This window comes from Theobroma cacao, chromosome 9, assembly GCF_053813885.1.
Source record: "Theobroma cacao isolate CCN51 chromosome 9, ASM5381388v1, whole genome shotgun sequence".
NCBI classification, from domain to species: domain Eukaryota; kingdom Viridiplantae; phylum Streptophyta; class Magnoliopsida; order Malvales; family Malvaceae; genus Theobroma; species Theobroma cacao.
This window is the reverse complement of record NC_142647.1, coordinates 47,143,222-47,169,852: the sequence shown is the minus strand read 5'-3', so window position 1 is coordinate 47,169,852 and position 26,631 is coordinate 47,143,222. Positions and strand designations below refer to the sequence as shown.

Here is a 26,631-nt window from a genome sequence, read left to right as displayed (position 1 = left end):
CCTCTGGCCTGGGGTGCATTCGACGGTGCTCCCCAAGTCAAGCAAACAGAATGCTCCCTAGGCTAAGGGAGCACCAATCTGGTGTTTTTTGAGAAGATCTGATCGGTGTATAATTTGAGAGAAACGGAAAGAGTGAAAAAGAAAAAAAATTTAAATATTAATATCGTTTAAACGTGTAAAATAGAATATTTATTTTGAAAATTAATAAATTACATGTAATTATGATTAAAAATTATAAATCTTTAAATATTTTATTTTTATTATTATTAGAAATGAAAACAAACCAATCTATAATAATACGTACACGTCATACCATAAACAAACAAACTTCCCATAACCATTCCTTGGTTGTTTTCCCTTGGTGAGGAATGGCAGTGGGGTTTGGTACTTCATTGAGGCTGGCAGCAAGTTGGGTTATGTAACTCCAAACAAGCTGTCACAAGGGTAGAGCTTTTCCCCCCCACGTTGGCCCCTCGCCCTGCCCCTTTGCCGATTGAGAAGCTCAAAGTTGAAAGTGATTGGGGGATCGGCCCCAGCACAGGTGGCTATCTAAATTATAGAAGAGAGAGGGGATATGAGGTCCATGTGGTCAACTTCTTTTTTTTAATACTATTTTTGCTTTTATAGAAAAAAAATAGTTATCGTTGAAAGTAGAAAATAAGTAGTTGTGGGTTCTTATATGGTTGGACACGAATTTGGTAGGACCACTTGGGCATTTCAGCTTGTAAAAAAGCATACTAAAAATGGTTGACTTGTTGCACACATAACCCAAAAATTATTCTCACTACCTAACTAAATTTTTGCTAACGTTTTAAAGGTTCCTTTTGGTTGGACTATGGAATCCATTGGCCAATACTCACTTTGGGTATTCTCATATTGATAAGTAAATTATTTTTTCAACTCTTTCTATGCATATGGTACTTGGATTTTACTTGGTGGAGTTTGTATTTGGAGTTAGATTAGTATAGTCATTTAAGTAAGCATTTTAAAAATAATACTATGACAAGACTTTCATATTCATATTTATAGTATATAGTTGTTGATTGTCTAATAAAACTAATCTAGATGATAATATTATCTCTTACAACTTCGTTTAAGTTCTTTTTTTTTTTTTACTGAAATGATTCAAAAGATAACCTCCACGTGTTGATTATATGTTATTTATAAATAAAGCTATCTAAATTTAAATACACACTTAATTTTTTATGGCAATAATGTTTTAAATAGTTTTTGAATTATTTAAGAAAATTTAAATAAAATTTTATTTTTTTATTATGTTTAATTAAGTTTGTATATTTTTTATTTTAGATTAAATGGGTTTTTATGATTAATTCATGATTTACTATCGTTAGTCAAAATATCACTTATTATTTTATATTTACACTGCATTGACATGGTATTTATGTGAAAAATAAAAAATACCAAAAGATCATGTGATCATGTTACATCAGTATATCACGTGATCATCAATTATAATAGGTCAACATTTTAGATTAATATCACATGACATGAAGTAATAAGTGATATTTAAATTAACGATAATTTGTCAACTATTAATCATAGAAGATGTATTCGATCCAATGTAAAAATATGCAAACTTATTAAACGTAATAAAAAATAAAAATTTATTTAAAATTTTTCAATAATTCAAAAAAAAATCAAATATTATACCAATTTTCCTTCTTCATTGTCATCACTTTCCTAACTTTGGCCTAACATTAATTCAACAACAAAACTCGTGTTTGTCATAATGAACCACACTTGAATTTATTGAACTTCTAGAAAGCAAGAGGTAGATTACAATTATGACATGCTTGCCACAAGGTTTACATATTCATTTATTTTAATATTGGAATATTTAATTTAATATATCATTTTTGTTAAAAAGATTAAATTCTTTTTTTTTCATCTCGTCCTCAAAAAAATATATCTCATTTAAAAATTTTGATTACCACCAATGATTTGATTTAGATTTAAATTGTTGTAATAGTAACCACACATTATTTGGAAAAACCAAAATTACAGAATCCAAATTCTCATGTCCAAAATTTATTTATTTAAAAATAGAATTTTAGGACATGGGAGATATTTACGAAAGTAGAATTAATAGTATTTTTTGGGCATTTCGTTTTCCGAAAATTATTGGAAAATGGAAAGAAACCAAATAAATAAATAAAACAAACAGTAGGGAACAAAACGAAAAGAAGCAGGTCAAATCGAACACCTTTTTCCATTGTGACGAGGAGAGACGGAAAAACAATTGAACTTGCTTCAATTGATCCTCTTTCCCTTTGGAGTTATCCTCAACATTAGCAGAAATCCTCTACATTCACTCTTGATGACCTCAACCCACGTGTTGGAAACCGATTGGACCTTAGTAAAAACTAAGAAATGACTCGTCCTACCTGCCATGCACGTGACAGTATGGACCAATCAATAAAAACGGGGTCCCAACGGGGATTTAGTCTAGTTGGGGTCCCATCTGAAAACGAACCATTAGCGACAAATGGCCTGGCATTTGGCAGTTTCCAACCCTCTTTTATCTCCTCGCATAGCTTTATGGCTGATGGTAATGCCGCACGGCTAGTGTCAAAAGGTCATTGTCGAAGACCAATTTTGCTTAACTCAACTCTTATACAAAATCAATTCAATACCCATTTCTAGGAAGAGTTCCTACCTCATTCACATCAAATTATTGCATCACCTAATTGAATCCCTCCCTTTGTTCTTGAATTTTATAGATTAATATTGTTTTTCTTGATCCATTTTTCCTTTTTGTTGTACATATAAAACACTTCTTTTTAAATTCAAAACTTTTAAATTAATATTTCAATTTTTAACCTTTAAGATGTTTTAATTGAAATTACTAAAAATTTAAGATGCTCTTAAATCACAGCAATACAAATTTTAATCATGAAAGGAAAAAGCTATAATGTTATAAAAAACTTTCAAATTAAAAAAATTTAAATAAATTTTTATTCTTATATTGTGATTAATAAAGTTTTTATATTTTTATTATGGATCATATAGACTCTTATGATTAATGGTTAATAAGTTATTGTTAGTCAAAACAATATTTGTTATTTTATACTCATGTGGTGTTAATGTAACATTGACTTAAAAATATAAAAATATCATATAAACATGTCATCATACTATAAAAACATACTATGTTACCATCCATTACCGCATGTTAGCACCATGAGATATAAAAATGATAAATAGCATTTTCACTAACTACACGTTATTAACCGTCAATCATAAAGGTATATTTGACTCAAAATAAAAATATAAAAGTTTAATTTAACAGAATAAAAGAATATAAAACTTTTTTTTAATTTTTTAAAATAGTATAAAAACCTATTTAAAATATGATACCAACAAAATTAAGTGTTATCATCTCATAACAAACTAAAATTCTTCAATTTTTAGAAATTTGGTTTGATCTAATAATTTATTTGCATCATTTGTCACATAATAATATAGTTATAGGAGGTTCATCTTCCTTTTTTTCCCCTTAGATAAAACATTATACAAATTAAAAATATTTACTTGAATTTATGAGATAATATAAGTGAGGCAATGTGGGCTTCTTTCATCCACATATCTAACTTGATACTTCTAACCTGACTTGACATGACTTGATTTTTAACATAAAATCATAGCACAAATGGAAAAAGAAAAATGGGAATCCAACCTGTCCCACTTTGATTTCATTTTTTCTATAATGTTTTGATTATATTTAATTTATATATTTCATCTATTATTTTGATATAAAATATATTTCAAATGCTACATTTTCTTGTTCAAATCATCAGTCACGGAAATCCTAAACAATATTATCGAAAGTATAACATATATTTACATATAAAAATAAATTACTTTTTAAAATTTATTTGGAGGTGATGTTGAATTGGCCTAAATACCCAACCCCAACTAATATTTTCATTTTAAAACTCTGCCTTCAAACATAAATAAAAGAAAAATAACTCGTTGAGATAAAATTTGAGTAGTTGATTTAGAATATAAATATGTTTGTAAAAATTTAAACTTTTATAGATAAAAAAAATTTGTTCTGTAAATCTAATTAAGTAAAATATTCAAATTTAAGAAATAAAAAGGTAAAAAACTCCTAAACTGTTTAAAAAAATTTAAATAAACTCCTAATTCAATTCAGTTCTTATTTTTTTTATTTTGAATAAAATAAATTTTTATATTTTTATTTTAAATTAAATAAGTTTTTATGATCTTATGATAATAATTAACTTAATCAAAATATCACTTATTATTATGTGATACGTGACATACTTACATGTCAACAATAAATAAGACATGATGTATTGATGCGGTATGATGACATAATCGTAAAATATTTTTTACCTTTCACATCACATCACATCAACAACATATAAATATAAAATAACAAGGAATATTTGAATTAATTGTAATTAATTAATCATTAATAATAAGAAACTTATATAATTTAAAATAAAAATAAATAAGCTTAAACAAACCAGTAAAAAATTATTTAAATATTTTTAAATAATTAAAAAAATGTTCAAACATTATACCGAATAAAAATGTCTTCCTACCAAACCAAACCTATTTAATTTTACTAAAACAGTAAAACAAGTTGGTTTTTCGAATGAATATATATATGGAAAAACATTGAGAGATAAGGGTGAGCAAATTAGTGAATTAGATAATTTGGTCGCTTAAAGATTAAATGGACCAAATATGTTTTGAACAATTGACCAAAATCAGTCAAACATAAAGGATGATCAAACCAACGAAACATAGAATTGGTTTGGTTGGTTTGGTTTTGGATTAATTGATCAAAATTTTATCACATTTTTTTAACAAATTATATTATTAAAACTTATAAACTTCATCCATAATTATGATATATACAACTTATATATAAATTAAATATACGTATATATAATATATTACTTTATTATATATATGAAATTAATGACACAACTTATATGTTACAATATTTTGATTTTTATATCAAATTTTGTATAAATAATAACTAATTATAAACAATATGTTATAAAAATTAAGGCGATAATTAAAAAATTATTAAGTGTAATCATATAAATAAAGTCTATTATAAGTTACAGTAATACTTATGTATAAATTAAATATATGTATATATATATATATAATATACATTACTTTATTATGTATATATGAAATTAATAACACAACTTATATGTTATAATGTTTTATATCAAAATTTGTATAAATAATAACTAATTATGAACAATATGTTACAAAAACTAAGGTGATAATTAATAAGGTTATTAAGTACAATTATATAACTAAAGTTTATTATAAGTTATATTAATGTTTATGTATAAATTAAATATATATAATGTTTATACAATTCTATATATATATTCATAATATTTTATATTATGAAACATTACCATAATGTGATAATCATAACATATTCATTTGTAGGATATTTACTATAATGTATTATAATATTAACATATAAGTTATGTCATTTAAAATATATAATTTGTAATTTCATATTAATATAGATTTATAATAAATTATATATAATTAAAATTAAATTATTATGATTATAATTTGGATACATACATATAATAAAATAATATATTTTAAGTATATTATTAATTAAAATTACTATTAATTCTTCTTGATATATATAAAAAAATTATATGTATTAATATATAAAAAATTAATTTAGTTTTTTGAATGAATTAATCTAAAAATTTTAAAATCAATAATCGATAAAAAAATCAATTTAATCAAACAATTTGAATTAATTGATTTAATGAATTAATTAGATCAAATGATTTTACTTAAATTACATATAATTTTAATAAACAATTTAGTTTGATATTGCTCATCCCTGCAGAGAGATGAAACACGAGAGGTCCAGGGGAGGGTCACGATGTGGTGGCAGCTTTTCAAAACCCCAAAAATAATGTAAAGCATTAAAATCGAAAAGGACTGAGATAATTGCAAAGGAAGGAAGGGTGCCCATCAGCTAAAAAGTTTGCATATTAAATGTTCGACCTTTTTCCGTGACTGCGACGGGAGGGATACGTGTGGTGGAGAATAGTGAATTGGATTTAATGCTTTTTGGTTTATTCCCTCTATTTTTTTTCTTTAAAAACTTTCTTCCTTGCCTTTGTTATCAAAAATATGCAAAATCCAAATGCATATAGAAATCAAAGTATGACCTTTTTTTTTCTAGTTTTCTTTGCTTTCTTTCTCTCTCTTCCCCGAAAGGAAAGCTGGTTTACGCTCGACAATGACCCGACTGCTCCTCCCTTTGGCCCATTTGCTTCAGTGGACACGGCATCTCCATCTCAAAAGTAAACCCGTATCATTACTATTTACTTGTATTATTATATAAAGGAAACGGATAATAACCATAGGAGACAAGCTAATACAATTCTAAACTCTTTCTTATCTGTATTTATTCTCATATTCTTTTGATTATATGCTCTTTAATCTTGTTATATATTTAATGATATTAATAATAATAGAAAGAAAAAAAAAAATACAAGTGGCAGTAGAAGAAGAAGAAGTAAGGAGATGTTTCTTTTGGGTGATAGAGAATCTATGCTCGCCATCTGTTTGTTCCTTCTCCCATGACATGACCCCACGCTCTCCTCGAAAGAAAAGGAGGGAAACAACAAAAACAGCAAACAGTGTCTCTTCCTTTATGCTAGCACCCCCCTATCCAGCCTTTGCCTCCTTCTCCTTCCCCCAATAAATAATTTCAAAAAGTTGTTGAAGTAAACACTCCCTCAATTTTTTTATTGCCTTAACGCCTCTAACTGACAAAAAACTAAAAACACCAAGTACAGCCCATCCCCCCTTCTAATTTTTTTTACACAAATATTTCTTTTTTTTTTTTATGAATTTTCATTCAGTTAATTAAAATTGCATTTTTATTTTTTTTAAATCAGATATTTGTTTGGGTATTTTTTTGTGGGTTTTTTTTTTTGTGTTTATATGCTAGCCGGCGATGCCGACGCCGGCAACCGCAGCTCGGCAATGCTTAACGGAAGAAGCGGCGCGTGCGTTAGACGAAGCGGTGGCCGTGGCGCGTCGAAGGAGCCATGCACAGACGACATCGCTCCACGCGGTGTCGGCGCTGCTTTCCTTACCGTCGTCCACTCTCCGAGACGCGTGTGCACGCGCGCGAAGCAGCGCGTATCCGTCCCGACTCCAATTCCGCGCCTTGGAGCTTTGCGTCGGGGTTTCGCTTGACCGTTTACCTTCTTCGAAGACCGTCGAGGACCCTCCGATTTCCAACTCTTTGATGGCGGCAATCAAACGGTCGCAAGCCAATCAACGGCGCCATCCAGAAAGTTACCATTTACAGCAGTTGCACAGTAACAATAATAATAACAATAACGCCACCGGTTGTTCTCAGACGGCGTCGCTTTTGAAGGTCGAACTTAAATACTTTATTTTATCAATTCTCGATGACCCGATTGTTAGTCGGGTCTTCGGGGAAGCTGGGTTTAGGAGCTGTGACATAAAGTTGGCTTTAGTTCACCCGCCGGTAACTCAAGTTTCCCCTCGGTTTTCACGTACCCGTTGCCCGCCTATTTTTTTGTGTAACTTAACGGATTCGGTTTCGGGTCGGGCAGCGTTCAATTTTCCGTTTCCGGGTCAAGAAGACGGGGTTGATGAGAATTGTGGGAGAATTGGTGAAGTTATGGTTAAAAAGAGCGGGAAAAGTCCGTTGCTTGTTGGGGTTTGTGCTATAGAAGCTTTGAGGGGTTTTACAGAGAGTTTAGCAAGAGGGAAATCTGGTTTTTTGGATGGGGATTTGGCTGGGTTGAATGTGATTTCGATTGAAAATGAGGTTAATGAGCTCGTTATTGGAGGAAATGAGGAAAAATTGGGGATAAAGTTGAAGGAAACGGAAGGAGTTTTGGAGAAGTGTAATGGTTTTGGAGGAGGAGTGGTTTTAAATTTTGGGGATTTAAAAGGGTTGATTTTGGATGGTGTTTTAAGTGATTCTGTTAGTGCTTTGGTTTTGAAACTAACGGGTTTAATGGAAGTTTATAGAAGGAAATTATGGTTGATTGGAGCTGTGGCTAGTGTCGAAATGTATAGGAAGTTTTCCGACAAATTTCCCAATATAGAAAAAGACTGGGATTTGCAGTTGTTGCCCATTACTTCTTCCAAGAGTTCATTTGATGGGGTTTGCTCCAAATCCAGGTGGGTTTTTGCTCAATGCTGTAAATATCTTTTATATGGCTTTTGATATAATATGTTCTTGTTGTTCATATTTTGCTTGATTGAAATTCTCTTAGTTATTGTAGTAATCTGTCGATTTCTTGCCAAAACCGAAGTTTTGTCTTGCATTTCTACAAGTGGAGTCACCATTTGTTACATTATATATATACTGTATACATGATGTTCTTTATTTTTAGTTGCTTTTTGCTTTTTCGTGTTAGGTTATTGATAAAATGTTTTGTTCAGGGGTTTTTGCCTACCTGGATGTTTAGTGACTCGTGTTGTTAGAACGTGTGTTCAATAAAATAAATATGTACTACTACTAGTAGTTAAAAAAGGTTTCATGCCTCATGGCTTTGTCCTATATAATACTACTAAAGTAGTACTTGATAAGATAAAGGCACTCAAAAATAAATGTTTGGAGCTATATCAGGGCTTTCGGCTGGATAATTTGCGTCCTTTTAATGTGTAGATGTAGATATCACTTGAAGAACTGGAGATGCAGTATTTCAATAAAATATCTCAATACCAAATTAAGTTCATAAGTCTCTAGGTTTTGGAGCAAAAAGGGCCTGGTTTTGTTTATAAACAGAGCACCAAGTATATATAGATGATATGGTTTCAGCACTAAAATTTCATTTTTTTCTGATGACCATCTTGTTTGCACTTTGTCTTCAGTTCACCATAGCCCTAGTGTATGAGATATCTAGGCACTGGGAGTGGCATCTAACGTGCTTTAATAACATCTTCTTTCTTTCAATGGATAATAAATTTTTTATTTGTTTCTGGCAGAGAATTTACAAGAACTCCATTCTTAGGGGAAAATGTATGCACTACATATATTATGATCTAGCTGTGATGCTTCACCTATCTCATACTCATGACATATTTCTAGCTTTGGTTCTTGTCTCAGTAAATTTTATAGGCTTGTCTTCTTTTCTTTTCCTAATTTATTTGGGAAATGGGGGATTAGCCGTGATTCTTGAGCCAGGGATACATGCACCTACCATTGAGCTTATGCTTGGTTGCTATATGTTTGTCTCTGAAATGTAGTTCTTTTGCAGCACATTAGTAGTTAGTGCCATTCTAAGTTTATATTTATATATGTATGTGTCTACTGCCAGTGCCCTTTAGCTTCTGACAGTTTTTCACCCAATGGATCTCACAGTTCCATGCTCATGACATACTTACAGCTTGATGGGGTCCTTTGTTCCATTTGGTGGCTTCTTCCCTACAACATCAGATTTGAGAAGTCCATTAAGTGGCAGAAACCAATCTATCCCTCGATGCAAGCTTTGTAATGAGAAGTATGAACTAGAAGTTGCTGCTATTCTGAAGGGAGGCTCAACAGCTTCAGTTGCTGATCAGTATTCAGAAAACTTGCCTTCTTGGTTACGGATGGCAGCAGTTGACACGACCAAGGGTGCGGATGTGACAAAGGTGGGTTAGCACTTCAGATTTTGAAATCTTTGACTTGGCTTAGATAAACAACCACATACATACTTTTTATCCATTGTTGGCAGTAGTCATATGCTTTATTTCAATGATAAAATTATAATTAAGTTTATTTAAGAATGTGCTTCATTATTCAGTGCAGACTAAAGATGGTGAAACCATGTTGAATGCTAAAGTTTCGGGGTTGCAGAGGAAATGGAATGATATTTGCCGACGTCTCCATCACACTTCACCGTTCCACAAGTTGGATATTACCTCTGGCAGGTCTCTGGTTCCAATTGTTGAGGTCCCACAGTTTGCCACAGACAAGAAGCAAAGCAGTGGTGAAGATCTGTCTATCAGTGAAAGTCGATTTCCCGATCAAAGCTCCAGCACACAAATGCAATTGCAAAAGATTTTTCCACCAAAACGTAACATACCAATACCATGTTCTGAAGCTGAGAATATTAATGTCCAATCCAGGTTACTTGCAGATGTGTCAAGCCTAGCTCAGCAGACAGATATGGATGTGCCCTGGTTTACTAATAACCCTCAGCCAAATCTGAGCTCTTGTCCTGGACGCACACCTTTATTTGTTCCTCCCGTCACCACAGATTTAAAGTTAGGAACAATATATGCATCGACCAGTCAGGAATCAAACACCACAAAATCGCTAGATCATAAATCACATCTTCAGCACTTCTCAGGTTCCATATCTGCTGATGCAAATAGTGAGAATACTTCATATCAATTTGCCCAATCTTCGTCATGCTCTGGTCTTACATCAGGAGAGCATTTTGATCAAGGGGGTTACAAGTCCATTAGGAAAGTTCTTTCTGAAAAGGTTGGCTGGCAAGATGAAGCTGTAAATTCTGTCAGCCAAGCTGTATCCCATTTAAGGAGCAGATATGGAAGCCGTTCTGGCATAAACCCTAAAGGGGATATTTGGCTTACTTTCCTTGGACCTGACAGAGTTGGAAAGAGAAGAATAGCTTTAGCACTTGCTGAGGTACTATTTGGCAGCCAGGAAAACTTAATCTCTGTGGATTTGAGCATGCAAGACAAAGGTAGCCATTCAAACTCGATTTTTGAATGCCAAGAGTTAAATGGTTATGATGTGAAGTTTAGAGGAAAAACAGTTTCTGACTTCATCGCTGAGGAGTTGAGAAAGAAACCCCATTCTGTTATCTTCCTTGAAAATGTGCATAAGGCTGATTATTATGTCCAACGTAGTTTGGACCAGGCTATTAGAACAGGTAAATTTCCTGATTCGCATGGGAGAGAAATCAGCCTCAACAATACTGTTCTTATAATGTCAGCCATCAGAAAAGGTAATATAAATGTTCTCTGTGAGAAGAAATCCATGAAATTCTCTGAGGAAAGAATACTCGGAGCCAAAAGGTGGCAAATGCAAATTGTAGTTGGTTCCGTTTCTGATGATGTCAGCAGAAGCAATGATACGAACACGAGAGTTGCAATAATAAAAAAAGCTTCCACTTCTGCAACTGTTAATAAAAGAAAGATGATTGACACTGGTTACTCTTCTGAGCTCGAGAAAACAGACACGAGAGTTCCCAAGGCGTCGAGATCCTGTCTGGATTTAAATCTTCCTGTGGAGGAGACAGACGAGGGCATCAGTTTGGGGGACTCTGACAGTGAATCTCTCTCTGAGAACTCAGAAGGTTGGTTGGAAGAACTCTTTAGCCAAGTATATAAAAAGATAGTTTTCAACCCGTTTGATTTTGATGAACTTGCCAATAAAATTGTAAAGGAAGTCAGCTCACAATTTCAGAGCACTGTTGGGTGTGGGGTTCGGTTGGAGATTGATGAAGAAGTCATGTTACAGATACTCGCGGCTGCCTGGATATCAGACAAAAGGGAAGCAGTAGAAGACTGGCTTGAAAAAGTTCTCTGCAGAAGCTTTGCTGAGGCTCAGCAGAAGTACGATCTCACTTCTCAGTCTGTTGTGAAACTAGTTGCATGTGAAGGTGTTGGTGTGAATGAGCAAGCTCCTGGAATATGTCTTCCCGCTAAAATTAATCTGAACTGATTTTTTGATGTTGTAATTAAATTGTATAATGTAGACCCCAGTTTATAGGTTCTAGTAACTAAAGCCTTTGGCAAGCGTTAACGTAATTCTTTTGGGTATTATTTTTGTGTTGTATTAAACGCAGTCAAAGAATGTATAATGTTCTCCTTGTCGAAAGAGTAACGGGTTACTTTCTTCTCAGCTTGCCTGCATTACCTGTAATCTGACCTTCCTGAAGTTGAAGCTGGCATACAAAGACTCAAAACGGGCAAAATGATGCAAGTTGCCTTCATGTGATCAATTGATTAATCAGCCATAAGACTTTTTTCTCCATGAACCATCTCATAGGATAATAGTCCTTGTTTAATGTCCTTCTCCCAGAGCCCACTGCTCTACACATTTGCTGCTGTTTTCAGCGCAATGGACTTAAAAGCCATGCTCGGTAGATGAAATAATCCCAATGCTGCTTTGTTTCTTTCGGCTAAGCTAAAGCGAGTCATTGGTTAGAGTCAACAGCCGCTCACTTGGTCATACTTCAGAAACCTACAAAGCTACTTGAAGTCACTATATTTGTCAAACTACAAAGGCCCAGGCCTTGGCTAAAATCCATAGGCTTTTCTCACAAAGCTTATGTCCTGATTCTAGGCCTCTAGCAGACTAGCACTGCCTAACCTCTGCTGTCTCGCCAACCACTTACAAAGATGACATTTCCTTAAGCCCCCACCCAGTTAATGTCTCTTAGCCGTTCTAATAATAAATTACAACTGCTATCTACTTCCTATGTTTTCTTACCAAATTCAACCAAGAACCTAGGCCACAGCTTTTGGTTTTCCTGTTTAATTCCTTTAGCTTCCCGTCATTTCTCTTCTAGTTCGGGTCAGGTTTGGTGACAGGGTTAGAGACAAGGATTTAACACTAACTAGAATACTAGATCACGGATGGACCAAGACAACTGTTTTAGCACGGAGATACACCTTGGGTAAAAATGTTGAAGCTCACTTATTAATCATTGACCTTGGCTTGGTTGCCAAATTGTCGGGCTTGCACACGAGTTTGAACATTTGTTTTGTGAGGGCTCCGATGGTGCCATCTACCCATCTCTTCAAACCATTAACGTGCCTCTGTAAACATCATAGCAAGCTTTTGCTTTCCTCATTCATGAAATTCATCATCTCTCTAATCTTTTTAACAGAAGATCTTCGGACCTTAAGGGCTAAATTTTGCGCTGACAGGAGTTCGAAAGCCAACAAAAGATGACGAGGCACACGCGAGATGGCAGGAGGCCAGGTGGTACTGGACCGTGGTCCGGCTTACGTTAAAAGCTAACCTTGTGGAAAACGAAACCGCCTTTGCATTGCAAAGACAAAGTTTTCCATGCCCAACTCTGACTTTGCTTCCTTTTGATTTGACGGCTTTGTTTGGTGCTGGAAAATTGCTGAACTATGGCCTTGATGTTACACGTTTGCCTCAAATTTCTAGTCTCTTCCCGACCCTTTTTTGCTTTTCTTCCCCATAAACCAGAAAAGGTGGAAAGAAATTCAAGAGCTTCCGACATATTTGATCATTCTAATGTGCTTCAGGATGTTAGATTAGTTTGATTCCTCCACTATAACAACAACAACAACAACAACAAGCTTCTTCAACTAGTATTCTAGTCAGAACTATACATTAACATCAAATGTTTCAATGTCATTGTTTGGCAGAAGAAGTATTCAATATTTTAACTTATTGGTTCTAATAATTGTGAAATTTCTTGGTCAAAAAGCTCATAATATGCCCATGGAATGGTAAATAAAAGAAGTGGAATTCTTATCCCAACTCATCAAACTTTAATATAATTTCCCTTACTTTAAACTTATTGAACCTCGATCCATAATTTATTCAAGAATAAATCTTTTTAATTTATAAATCATCTTTCTTAAAAAATAATAAGAATAAGAAAAAAAAACATCACATATTGATATAAATTAACATTACCAAATGTTTCTAAAACCCTAGCTCCATTCAAGTCACAGCAATTAACATTGGAATTTGTAATTTCACTTTGCATCTCCAATTATAGAAATTTATTATCATAATGTGTGGAGAAATTTGCCTGAGAAACATCATAATGAATAAACAAAAGAGGAAAGAGACAAGTAGCACATCATTGTTTACTAAATGCATTCTGTGTGTTGATAAAGCAGACATTTCTTTAATTTAATATTCCTCTCAGCTCATAGTAGGTTCTTTTCTTTCCTCGTGTTCAAAGATAGAAATCATGTAAAATATTCTTACTTATTAAATTTTGATCAAAATTACACAAAAATTTATTAATTTTTAAAATAAACACTCCACCTCAAAAATATAAATATCGTTAACAAAAATTATAAAAATATTAAAATATTTTTTATTAATTTAAAAAATTATTATTACGTTTTTTAAAAAATAAAAAGAATGGAGAGCATCGATTAGTGTTCCCTAACTCACCAAGAAACCTGGGGAGCCCCGATCGGACTCCCTAAGAGATTTTTTTAATTAATAAAAAATATAGTAGTTATTAACAAAAATATTAACAGTTGGACTTATGTGTCTAACGAAAAATATTTTTTTAAAGTAGAGTGTCTATTTCGAAAACTAATAGATTACTATGTAATTTCAATCAAAACATAAAAAATTTAAGATATTTTACCGATAAATAAAAGGTTATCTGATTATTTTCGACATTCAATCCCCATGAATTTTTCAACTATAAAAATGCATGACAGATTCATTATCCAAATTAAATAATATACATATCTATAATTATTACTATTAATTTGAACAAAATGAGATCAAGACTAGGCTATCGCTCTCTCTCTAGTCTAAAACTTTAGTTATTTATTTTCGGATATACAATAATATCAAAGGATAATTTCAACAAATTTAACAGTACTCTATTAACAGGTCGCTTGTCAGGATTTTTTTATTTTAGGCTTTTGTTTCGCGGTATGCAAATGATCGATTCGATACTAAAATTCCAAAAACCGAAAAAATTATTACTATGAATTATGATGCCTAACAAGCCATGCTTTTCTGTACAACTTGACTTAGCTTCTTTAAACACGTTTAGTCAGACCCTTTGGCACTTTATATGGAAATGAATGAAGAAAAGTAGAATTTGATAAAAAGAAAAAATGATCATCAACTATATGCAAAGGTCATAATTACCCCAATAATCTCTATGTGCAATGTATGATATTTTTGGGATGATAAGTATATATAATAAGATCAATCATGACCATTGGTAATGCAACCCAATTCTTTTCCTTTTGCAAATTAAAGCCCCCTTTTTCCATTTTTTTTCTCCTACTATATTAAATGAGCATCTATTCATAACCTTCTTGAAAGGTGATAGAAACCATAGTGTGATTGATTGCAACATCAAAATGCAATCTTTCCACCCATTGGAAAACGACATCAAATGCTTGGGTCCCAATCCTTTGTAAACCTTAGCGTCTTTTATGTTTTTAATACTGGGGTCCCTGATTTAGAGCACGCCATGGACTTTTCTATTGTATGCTTTAACAAATTCATAGATTTTAGTAGTCAATTTTGTCTCCGGAAAAAAAAGGGAAAAATCAGAGTCGTTCGATTCGTTTGACCCATTCAATTGATCGTTAAAATAAAATTTTAAATTTTATTTAAAAAAAAAACTAAATTTCGAATCGTGAAAAAATCATTATTTTTTTTGTATTGATATTTACAAGGTTGATTTTTTATAGTGCCTTTGCTCTTCGTGTTTATCCCTTTGGAAGGAAGTGTCAATGGTTCCTAGTATGACATCAAGTCTTGGAGCTACACCCCAAATTCTTATCCAATTTATTATTTTAGTTCTTGATGGACACTTATTATAAATATTTTAAGGAAGAATCTTATATGGCGGTCTTGTTTATATGGAGAATTCTTTAATTAGGAAAAAAAATACATAAGTTAAGATTATCTAGTCAGCAATTAACTCCACTTCAATATCTTAAACCATTAAGACAAATGTCATGTTTTTTTTTTTGGGTTTTAAAAGAAATTATTTTCAAGATATTTTATTGTATTATATTTTTGCATGAAGTATAGTTCTGTTTACGTCATTTCGCAATATATTGGAATTATTGATCCACTTGCCAAAAAAGAATTTGTAATATTCTTACATTCGTGCATTAAAATAATTTGATGATGGAAATATTGGTTTTTATAAGATCATTGCTTAACATTCATCATCCAACGAGAAGAAATATGTACATGACATGAGCAACAATGACTATTTTGTTATTATAAAATGAATTGAAAAATCAAGAACTTTACAAAAACGTATTTGATTTTTGATACATGATTTGACAGTAAAAATAATATTAATCAAATTAAGGAAAGAAATAATCCTTTCCTTAACTTCTTTTTTTATTTTATGGATTAATAAACTCAAAGTAGAAGTGAAAGGGAAATTTACAATCAATAATGTGATGAACAATAGGTTTAGTTAGTTTAATTTTAACCCAAGTTTTTCAATGGCATAATAATTTCTTTCATATATAATTAACCTTTAAATTATAAATAAAAAGAATACCTTGAAGATATGAAAAAGATTTCTTACTGTGCCCTTGGACTGTAAATGGAAGACAAATTGCCAAGAAAATGTGATCATTAGTCTTTGTGACAAACCTTTAGGTATCCCACTTCCCATAATCATTCTTCTATCTTTTGAATTTCTTTAGCTAACATTATAAGACATATTTTTTGGGTATAGTGTACAAGACAATTGACATAACATTTCAAAATTAATTTAGAAGGGAGAAGACAGTATTGCATAGGAAAAGTCAAATTGACAAATTGAGGGAACCACATAATTAATAATTACTTTTCATTAAACAGTACATAGGTACCTAAATGATACTAGGAAAGAAGTTATCTTAAAGTCATTTTTTTAAAAAATAAAATATTCAAAAAATCTTTAAATTATTTAAATAAAATTTTATTATGTTATTACGTTCAATGAAACTCTTATATTTTTATTTTAGATCCAATAAGTCCTTATAACTAATGATCGATTAATTATTTTTAATCAAAATACTCTTTATCATTTTATACTCATATGATGTTGACTTATTGTCGACATGGAGGGTGAAAAATACAATTTGATTATATCATCATATCATGTTATTAACATGTCACGTCAATATCACGTTGTATATAATAACAAATGATATTTTAATTAAATCAACTATTAATTATAAAATTTTATTTAATTTAAAATAGAATGTAAAGATTGTTTGACTTAAAATAAACATACGAGAACTTAATTGAATGTAATAAAAGTATAAACGACTTAATTAGAATTTTTTGAAATAATTTATGAGTTTTTTTAGGTATTATACCTTTAAAGAATTAATATGGTTACAAATTAATCTAAATTTTTACCACTTTATAAACATAATTTGTTTATAATGAACTAAATTTTTAATTTTCTTTCAATTCCAGTGAACAAAACAACAAACCAGTATGTATTTAGTAATTATCTTTGTATAAAATTAATACTAAAATGATAAAAAATGTAATACGAAATATATAAATTATGTTAATGGTTGTAAATAGTATACTTGATAATGACTTCACGTATCGATGTTTGAATATTATATATAAAATTAATAAATATTAATCAAAATTTGAAAATTATGTTTGAAAGTGTGGGAAAGCTAGTATGTTATCAAGACTTGGTCCAAAATTTTTACCCATCATTTATCGTCAGCAAAAGAATTACCGTAGTTAAAAAATTTTAACAAAATTATTTAATGAGCTATTAATGTATATTTAAACAAATAGAACAGAAGGGTTCAAAAAAGTCCCAACAAGAAGACAGATAAATGCTTCTAGAACCCATCGAAACGCTGCGATTCGTCGATAGCATCAAGAATTTTGCCTCCTTGAAACAATATCCAATTCAATCTCCCCCGTTATTGTCACCGCCCACATCCTTCACAGACAAGTAAACAGCCCGCCGTACGCCTTCCATCCCTCAACTCCCTTCGACAGTCTCCTAACGTAAAATCACGGTCGGCTAATATCCGCAGAACCAACTAACGAACAGGATTTTAAAATAATAAAAAGACATTGCTGACGGTGCATGGACGTCCACGTCATCCGCCAAGAGCCAAAGAAACGCGCAAGGCGTGATAAATCCGGATTCTCTAAAATCGAGTGGCCGTTTCCACACACAGAAAAATAAAAATAAAAGCCAAGAGAACTATCGACACGTGGCGTTTCTTGAGTCGTTGGAGGTTAGATATTAAGAGCTCCTCCCGTGGATCCCACTCCCACGTAACAAAATCCCATGAAAAGCAAAAAGGAAAAATAAAAGGAATTAAAGTTTAATTTGCATTTCATGTGCATTTGCATTTGAATTTGAGTTTTTTCTTCTGGGTCTCAACTTTTTTTTAGAGGGAAAAGGACAGGAAGGAGCCATAGGCTCACTCCTTTTGACTCTTTAAAAGTATAATATTTAAAATAATAAAAAAAAGAGAAAAAACCCAAAACCAAAAGACCTCTCTTTTCCTTTTCTGTTTCTTTCTCTCTCTTTTAAACTCGGGTTTGAAGTTAAAAGACACAAAGGTTGTTTTTTTTGTTAAAGAGACATTCTGGGTTTCTGCTCCAGTTCTCATATTTGTGTTTCAAAGGTATGTTTTTTTCTCTCCTTTTTTTTTCTTTTGGTTCTTTTTCCTTATGTTGGCGCCTTGTTTGTGTTCTGTTTGGCAGGTGAGAAAATGTGTGAAAAGAATGAAACTTTATGAAGTGTTTTTGTTGTGGGGGGAGTAGTTAGTTTTTTTTCCTTTTAATGTGTACTACTTTCGGAAATTTGCCTGGTGTTTTTATATGTGTAGTTCATTTTTGTTGAGGTTTTTGTTTTTTTTTTTAAAACTGATTTTCTGTTTCTTATTCGGTTAAAACTTTAAGTCGTGGTTTTTAATTCTTAGATAAGTTTATATGTTATGAATTTAATGGTTGGTTTTAAAGATTGGAACTTTATCTGTAAAATTGAATGATTTAAGAAACAAATTTTGGTGTCTTTCTCTTCATTTTGTGTTGAATTCTTGAATTGTGGGGTTTTATAGTCCTTTCTCTCTCTCCTTGTCGCCTTTTATGTCCATTTTAGGCTCTAAATTTATTCGATGAGTTGGTGAACGATTTTTCCCCGCGTTTTCAATTTTGTAGGAAAGAAGAGAAATTTCCATGTGCAGTGGTTCAAAAAGGAAACCAACTCAAACTGGTTTTGTGATGGAGGGGGAGTCTCATAAAGAAGATATGCTTCCTCAAAAGTTCTCTGTTTTGCTCGAGTTCTCGGCTTCAAATGATCTGATTGGCTTTAAAAGTGCTATTGAGGAAGAGGGTCATGATATCGATGAGCCAAGCCTGTGGTATGGAAGGAGAATAGGTTTAAAGAAGATGGGGTTTGAAGAAAGAACACCCCTTTTAATTGCTTCCATGTTCGGCAGCAAGGATGTAGTCAATTATATTATTGGAAGTGGCCGTGTGGATGTTAACAGGGCTTGTGGTTCAGATGGGGCCACGGCTCTCCACTGTGCTGCTGCTGGTGGCTCCTTTGATTCAGCTGAGGTTGTCAAGATCTTGCTTGATGCCTCTGCTGATATCAATTCCGTTGACGCTAATGGAAACCGGCCTGGTGATTTGATTACACCAGCTTGTAATTCAGCTTTCAGCTTGAGGAAGAAGATGTTGGAAGCTTTGTTGAGAGGAAGTGGTAGTGTTGGTGAAATGGAGGCTTTGCCTGCTCAAAAAGGAAATGAAATGGAAGGGCAAGAGCAGCAAGATAACTCAATAGCCCGGGTTTTGAAAGATGGAACTGAGAAGAAAGAGTATCCTGTTGATCTTACTCTTCCAGACATTAAGAATGGGATATATGGGACAGATGAGTTTAGGATGTATACTTTCAAGGTCAAGCCTTGCTCAAGGGCTTACTCTCATGACTGGACTGAGTGCCCCTTTGTTCATCCTGGGGAGAATGCAAGGAGGCGTGACCCTAGGAAATACCATTATAGCTGTGTCCCTTGCCCTGAATTTCGTAAGGGATCATGCAGGCAGGGTGATAACTGTGAGTATGCACATGGTATATTTGAGTGCTGGCTTCATCCTGCCCAGTATCGAACTCGTCTATGCAAGGACGAGACTAATTGCAGCAGGAGGGTCTGTTTCTTTGCTCACAAGCCAGAGGAGCTTCGTCCCTTGTATGCTTCAACAGGTTCGGCAGTGCCTTCCCCAAGATCATATGCAGCTAATGGTTCCTCGCTGGACATGGGTTCAATGAGCCCACTTGCTCTTGGCTCTCCATCTGTTATGATACCTCCAACATCAACACCACCCTTGACTCCTACCGGTACCTCTTCTCCTATGGGTGGAGCGATGTGGCCAAACCAGTTAAGCATCGTACCTCCTACCTTGCAGCTTCCTGGTAGTAGGTTAAAAACTGCACTAAGTGCTAGGGATATGGATTTAGACATGGAACTACTTGGGCTGGAAAGCCATCGTCGCCGCCAGCAGCAGCAGCTAATTGATGAGATATCTGGTCTTTCCTCCCCAACCAGTTGGAACAATCCCTTGTCGTCTGCCTCAGCTTTTTCTGCCACTGGTGATCGAACTGGGGAATTAAATAGGTTTGGAGGGGTGAAGCCCACTAACCTTGAAGATATTTTTGGATCTCTTGATACTACTATTTTGCCGCAATTACAAGGAATCTCACTCGATGGCACAGCTCCTCAGCTGCAGTCTCCCACTGGAGTTCAGATGCGCCAGAATATTAACCAGCAGCTTCGTGCTAGCTACCCAACCAACCTAGCATCCTCTCCTGTGAGGGCATCTCCATCCTTTGGGATTGATGCATCATCTGGGCCCACTGCAGCAGCAGTTTTAAGTTCAAGGTCAGCTGCCTTTGCAAAGCGGAGCCAGAGCTTTATTGAGCGTACTGCTGTAAATCGTCATGCAGGGTTTTCTTCACCAACTTCTTCAGCAAGTGCAATGCCTTCTAACCTGTCAGATTGGGGTTCCCCTGATGGCAAATTAGACTGGGGTATACAGGGAGAAGAGCTAAGTAAACTAAGAAAATCTGCTTCTTTTGGGTTCCGAAGCAGTGGGAGCAATTTGGCAAATGCAGCACCCTCAATGTTGCCAACTGCTGATGAGCCAGATGTGTCTTGGGTCCAGTCTCTGGTGAAGGACACCCCTTCTGCTGGGCAATTTGGTTTTGACGAGGAGCAGCAGCAGTGTCATCTTAACTCCGGGGGTGCGGAGATGCTCCCTGCCTGGGTGGAGCAATTGTACATGGAGCAGGAGCAGATGGTGGCCTAAAAGCAAAGCTAGCCCCACCATTAGCTTCTCAGTTAACCTTTAACTAGTTCTTGTTTTCGGCCATTTTTTGAATTTTTATCAATATTCGTCATTTGTAATTGGAATGAAATGGGGAAGGGGAAAATTGATTGCCCCCTTAGGAGAACACAAGGTGAGCAGAAGGAAAGATTTCTGCTAACACTGCTCTTAGGTCTGAAGAATAATATCTTTTATTCTTTTTAGTCTCTAAATTTGGTTCTTGTCTTGGATGAGAGTTCCGTATACATCCAAGTAGAAACATGATTTGCGGTGAGGGTAGCAAGGCGGATGTTCAACTAGTCAATTTCCAGAGATACATTCATTTCAATTAGCAAATGGAAGCAGCTGTACTAATTTTTTGGTTTATTTTCAATTGGTGGGGGTTGTACACATTTTATGTACCAGAAACTATCGCATTTATTTAATTAATATATATATTTTTTCAGTGAAAACTTGCTCGTCCTCTTACCAGTTCTGATTTTGTTGAATCATAATGCTTTTCTATACTGTAATCTGGACGAGCAGATGGCTTTTTTTATTCTTTCCATTGCTCATTACCACCAGAGAGCTGGCATGCAAATTAAACCCAACATTCTATCTCTAGCTGGGAAGAAATGGAAATATGGATGTCAACATCCAGCTTCTGCACTCTTTTAAAGACCATAAACCTCAAGAGTTCAATATCTTTACGCAAAGCACAAGAATGGATGGATCATTTGATGTGATTCGCCACTGTAATCCTTCTTTTTATCTCGTTACAGTGCCATTTACCTATCAACTTTTTAGAATTCTGCATCTTACTTTCGGCATTCAAAAGGTGAAGGTTCATTGATTCCATAATTCTAAGTGGGTGTGATTGTTGAGCACTAACAAAAAGGCAGTCCTGCCAGTGTTAGCTCGTTTGTGTCTTTAGATTAACTTTTCTTATTGGGTAAACTTGGTAGTGGGATGGACACTACAAGCCAGGAAGAATGAACCACAGTTTCAAGGCCTGTCATTTCAGACAATGAACCAATGAGTTTTTTTGCTTCTCATCAGCAAAAAACAAGAATGTTGTTGTGAATGTTCAATAAGGTTTCTTGGAGATGCAGAAACAGAAATTGTTAATTATATCTTCATCTAGGGTAGGCCACTTCTTTGACTAAACTCCTGCTGCCAACGTTGTCCACCTGTCTTGGGATTATTTTATCTTGCTGTTGGGGTTGAGTGTCACGATCCTTGTCTAGATGTGAATTTCACATCATCATGTGAATTTCACGACATAATACTCTTAGCGGATTGAGTTACAAAATTTCACATTAAAAAAAATTCCTAACAAGAATTAAAAGAAGATGTTATGATCCTAAAGAGAGACTCCCAACTGGAATTAAGGGAGGATGTTATGGTTCTATAAGGGAAGCCATAAATCACACATTAGTTATGTAATAGAGCGATATTGAGAATATAGGAATTCACACCATCTTCAACCTGTGAGGCACTTTTTGTTGGATAAAACCGTGAGACTAGCGGGCCAAAGTGGATAATACCTTATAGGAGTTGGTGTGCACCGTGACAATTGTGTGACAATTGGTATCAGAACAGATTTTAAGTACTAACGATGTGCTACTAAAGACAGTGACAGTGGACCCTTGTTGAAGTAAAGGAGGATGTCATGGTCTTTTCGTAAACATGAGGTCTTTTCGTGGACATGAATCTTACATCATAGAAATAATGCTCTCAGCGAGTTGAGCTATAAAGTCCCAGATCGAAGATGTTATGGTCATAGAGAGAAACTCCCATCAAAGATGTTATGGTTATGGAGAGAAACTCCTAACGGGGGTTCACACTACTTTTAACTTGTAAAGTCCCTTTTATAGACCAAAACGGATAATACCTAACATAAATTGGTGTGGAGCGTGACACTGAGCATTGCCTTACTTTTTTATGGACCAAAACGGATAATACCTCATATAGATTGATGTGTAGCATGACAGATTGGTGTAAAGCGTGACACTGAGCATTGATTAGGACAAACTTTGCAATTTAATAGAAAACAATAGAGCATTGTTTTCAAGTTTGCGGTATGAAAATATTCCCCAAACTCAGCTCAAGATTAGGACAAATCAAAGTTTGACTTGGTATCCTGATCGAATGTGTTGCTTAATGACTTGCTTCACAAGGAGGAGAGCTTGAATAAACAAAGAAGACTTTCTGCAGATCCAATTAAGTTATTGTCTCTGGCTTCTAGGTGAGACAATAAGTTAACAAAATAGCTACACTTCGTTCTATAATTTGAGATCAAAATATTTCATTCTTGATACCTTAAACATAAAAAAAAAATGAATAACTATCTCTACAAGTAGTCATTATTAAATGACTTGGTAGCTAACCTAGTTTCATAATGAAATTTGCAAGCAAAGATCAATTAGGCAAGCCCCATTGTGGTCCTTGTAGGGGTCCAATCATGAATTTTTGTCCATATTTTATTATATTTGAGTTTCCCATGAAGATATTCATTTGATGATTGTACCATGAATGAAGATTCATAAATTGTTGAAGATAAGCAAATGGTTTGGCTGGAATTTAGATTCTTCTTCTTTTCTTTTCTAGAGCAATGAAGGTTCTTCTAGTACATGAATCTTTTCTTTTCCCCATTTTTCCCCACCTCAACCTATCCACTTTATCCACTCAAGGATTTTGACAGCTTCCAACTAATTTATTAGTATTAATTGTTGTTTTCAGGATATTAGAATGAGGCTTTTGCTGTCAGCCACATCCTTTTAACTTTTTCGTTCAGAAGACAGCCAGAACTACAGTGATGGTAATCCAGTTTTCTTCACTTGACAGGTCTTACTTGTTATACAGGTAAGAGCATGGTGAAGATAAAGAATCCAGCCACATAGTTAACTGAAGCTACCTAATCCTTTCATTTAAAGAATTTAAATTTTAAACTATATTTAGTTGATAAAGGGGAGCAAGACTTGACAGAAAACATTTTGAAATTAGATACTGGAAGTACTATATATCTTTGACTATAGGTTTCTGCAATGGCAAAATTTACAAAGGGGCTTTACTGCTGTACTTTTACAAGTTCAAATTCTTCATGGGAGAGATCCCAAAGGTTGAAATTACCAGCTCATCTAACAATTGGTCTAGAATTTTTGACCCAATATCTGCAGTAATATCTTCAAGATCTTCATTCTTTGAGCATGACCAACTTGATTTAGCCACCTCAGCTTCAGTCATCCTGCTAATTGCACCCCAACATTCCAAGTTTATCTCACTGTGGCAATCTTTTCTCCTTGACCCCAAACTTTTGCCTTCAACATTTTTTACCCTTAGCTCATCTTCCATCATATTACCATCATTGCTAGGAGATTTGCACCCATAATTTTCCAGGTCTGGTGATAATATCCTTCTTGAGTTAGACCCATCTGCTTTTGAATCTTCCTCTGTTACAAACAATTCACATTTAGTTAAAAGGATGAATGAAATAACTTTTCTATTAAGTGATGAACAGAATTGGGAGGCACCAACCTGATGTAGGAACATCATGATCAATGACGAATTGATCAAAATCAAGAACAGAAACCGGGCTGGAATCTTCTGAGCTACATTCAGGCTCTACATTTTCAGCTACACGATGCTGTATTTTCTTCCTCAATTTTGCTCCATCAGGCACTCCTTTCTTGTCCACAAGTTTTGAGCACTCTAGACCCCCAATGCTGACAATTGGCTTCTCCAAGTAGACACCATTAACTTCGTTGCATTTGGCTACTTCCTGACTAGGCTTATCAACAATTCTTCTGTTCAGCTTTTCCTCATTCAACACATTTAATACCCTTTTGCTAGCCTCTTGCTGATTTCCCTTATTCTTTTCCTCTTTTACCTTCTCCACTCTGTTTTCCTTCTCCTTATGTTTCTCTTCTTTTCTTTGCTTCAATTCTCCACTCCCTCCTCTACATTTTCTTCGCTTGGATCTCAGCTCTTCCCTTTCACTTTCCTTCTCAAAGCTGAGCACAAAATATTCCTCATTTTCAAGCTCGAAGTAGGTAGGCATATCGCGGAACGACAATGTAGAGTTTACTCGTCTATGCTTGGCATGGATTGAATCAGTACCTTGCTTATAATCTGCTGAATTCATAGACCGGCTTCTTGTAATTGAATTTGGATTTGCTCGTGTCTTAAGTAAGCTGATTTCAGGCAAGGAATCCAAGCCCATTAGTCTTGCTACAATCCCTGGAGTGAACTTGGAAGCATCAACCTTGTCCTCAGCATTGAATTGTTGGTTCTTGTAACTTGCCACAGAATTAGCCTCAGTAATGTGATCAGAAGGGTGTGTTGGGAGACTACGGGAGCAAAGAATTCGACGTAGGATCCCTGCAAGGCAACCAGCAGTTGCACTCTTTGAAGTGCACAGTTTGGGATCAAAAGAGACAGTTGAAGAAGAAGAAGAAGAAGAAGATAACAACTTCATGTTGACAAAAAGGAAGTAAAACAACCAAGGGAAAAATAGTGCAATAAATGGGTTCTGTGACTGTGAGCAACTTCAGCTTACAACTTTGCAAAAAGGAATGGATTCCAAAGGGACCCCAAAAGCATAAAAATTTGAATGTGTGGGAGGGTGATGGTGAAAGAGGGGAAAAGGGTAGTTGGAAAGAGAGAGATGGCGGGATTTGCATTTGAAAGTGGGGGGAGGGAGGCAATGGGCATTGGGCAAAGCTGGTAGCCATTTCAGGAATATGTTTGCACGCGCTATGAGGAGTCTATTTTCTTACCATTTTCTTGTCTACTTGTCTTTGCATTATAATGGGGTTGGCTACCCTTCTCCTTGCGCCTAGGGGAATTTGTTTACTAGTATTATCTCTTATCAACATCTAATCAAATTCTTATTTCATAATTTATTAATTTAATTTTTTTTTCATTTTTATTAAATTAATTAAATATTCATTAATTTTTGGTTATCGATTTTCTATTAATCTTGAACTCTTTATTAAAATAAATTGTTCATAGCTGGAAGCATCGGCTGTTAATTCATCAGGAGGGTATGCATGGCTTAATGTTGGTTGATGGCCTACGTATCTATGTTCTTTATATATATATATAAAATTATTTTGAATTAATTAATTTTACTCTATTATTATTTATAATTTAATTGGTTAATAATTTAAATTAATTTTTAATTTCTACTATAAATTTTTTTGTTGTCAAAATTAATATGTTTTCTTCTTTTTTCTATTTTTATGATCTCAAAATTTATTAATGAAAATTCACTTGATTATAATATATTATATTCTATAAAGAAAATTCATTTTAGATATAAAATTTATATAATTTTAGTATTTTTCACAAGAATACAATTTACTTACATATATTTTATGTTTTTATGCTATTAAATGCTAATTAATTGTGGATTGAATACATCATAATCTATTAATTTGTTATTTTTATTATTATAATTATGATATTTATATATTAAATTATTCACCTACGTATAGTAAAAGCTATTAATAAAAAATAAAAGTAGTATTCAGATTTTTGATTTGTATTTGAATGTATTGAGGCTT

At 33.8% G+C, this 26,631-nt stretch overlaps 3 protein-coding genes across 3 annotated transcripts; 2 read left to right on the top strand and 1 right to left on the bottom strand.

Moving 5' to 3' along the window:
• Window positions 1-6,605: 6,605 nt before the first annotated feature.
• LOC18590482 (Double Clp-N motif-containing P-loop nucleoside triphosphate hydrolases superfamily protein) lies at window positions 6,606-11,905 on the top strand. Its single transcript, XM_007016023.3, has 3 exons — window positions 6,606-8,223; window positions 9,435-9,681; window positions 9,839-11,905. The coding sequence occupies exons 1-3, from the start codon at window positions 7,016-7,018 to the stop codon at window positions 11,723-11,725; spliced, it is 3,342 nt and encodes a 1,113-aa protein (XP_007016085.3). The 5' UTR covers window positions 6,606-7,015; the 3' UTR covers window positions 11,726-11,905.
• Window positions 11,906-18,225: 6,320 nt separating this feature from the next.
• Window positions 18,226-21,537, top strand: LOC18590481 (zinc finger (CCCH-type) family protein). The gene is made up of 2 exons (XM_007016022.3): window positions 18,226-18,384; window positions 18,920-21,537. The coding sequence occupies exon 2, from the start codon at window positions 18,938-18,940 to the stop codon at window positions 21,065-21,067; it is 2,130 nt and encodes a 709-aa protein (XP_007016084.3). The 5' UTR covers window positions 18,226-18,384; window positions 18,920-18,937; the 3' UTR covers window positions 21,068-21,537.
• A 2,521-nt stretch (window positions 21,538-24,058) lies between these two features.
• On the bottom strand, window positions 24,059-25,840 carry LOC18590480 (uncharacterized). The gene is made up of 2 exons (XM_018126716.2): window positions 24,602-25,840; window positions 24,059-24,516 (listed from the first exon to the last, which is right to left on the bottom strand). The coding sequence occupies exons 1-2, from the start codon at window positions 25,539-25,541 to the stop codon at window positions 24,149-24,151; spliced, it is 1,308 nt and encodes a 435-aa protein (XP_017982205.2). The 5' UTR covers window positions 25,542-25,840; the 3' UTR covers window positions 24,059-24,148.
• Window positions 25,841-26,631: the final 791 nt, after the last annotated feature.

Coding starts and splice junctions, on each gene's coding strand:
- LOC18590482 (XM_007016023.3), top strand. CDS start 7,016: ATGCCGACGCCGGCAACCGCAGCTCGGCAATGCTTAACGGAAGAAGCG. Junction 8,224..9,434: donor GGGGTTTGCTCCAAATCCAG/GTGGGTTTTTGC, acceptor ACATACTTACAG/CTTGATGGGGTCCTTTGTTC. Junction 9,682..9,838: donor AGGGTGCGGATGTGACAAAG/GTGGGTTAGCAC, acceptor TATTCAGTGCAG/ACTAAAGATGGTGAAACCAT.
- LOC18590481 (XM_007016022.3), top strand. CDS start 18,938: ATGTGCAGTGGTTCAAAAAGGAAACCAACTCAAACTGGTTTTGTGATG.
- LOC18590480 (XM_018126716.2), bottom strand. CDS start 25,541: ATGAAGTTGTTATCTTCTTCTTCTTCTTCTTCTTCAACTGTCTCTTTT. Junction 24,517..24,601: donor TCATGATGTTCCTACATCAG/GTTGGTGCCTCC, acceptor TGTTTGTAACAG/AGGAAGATTCAAAAGCAGAT.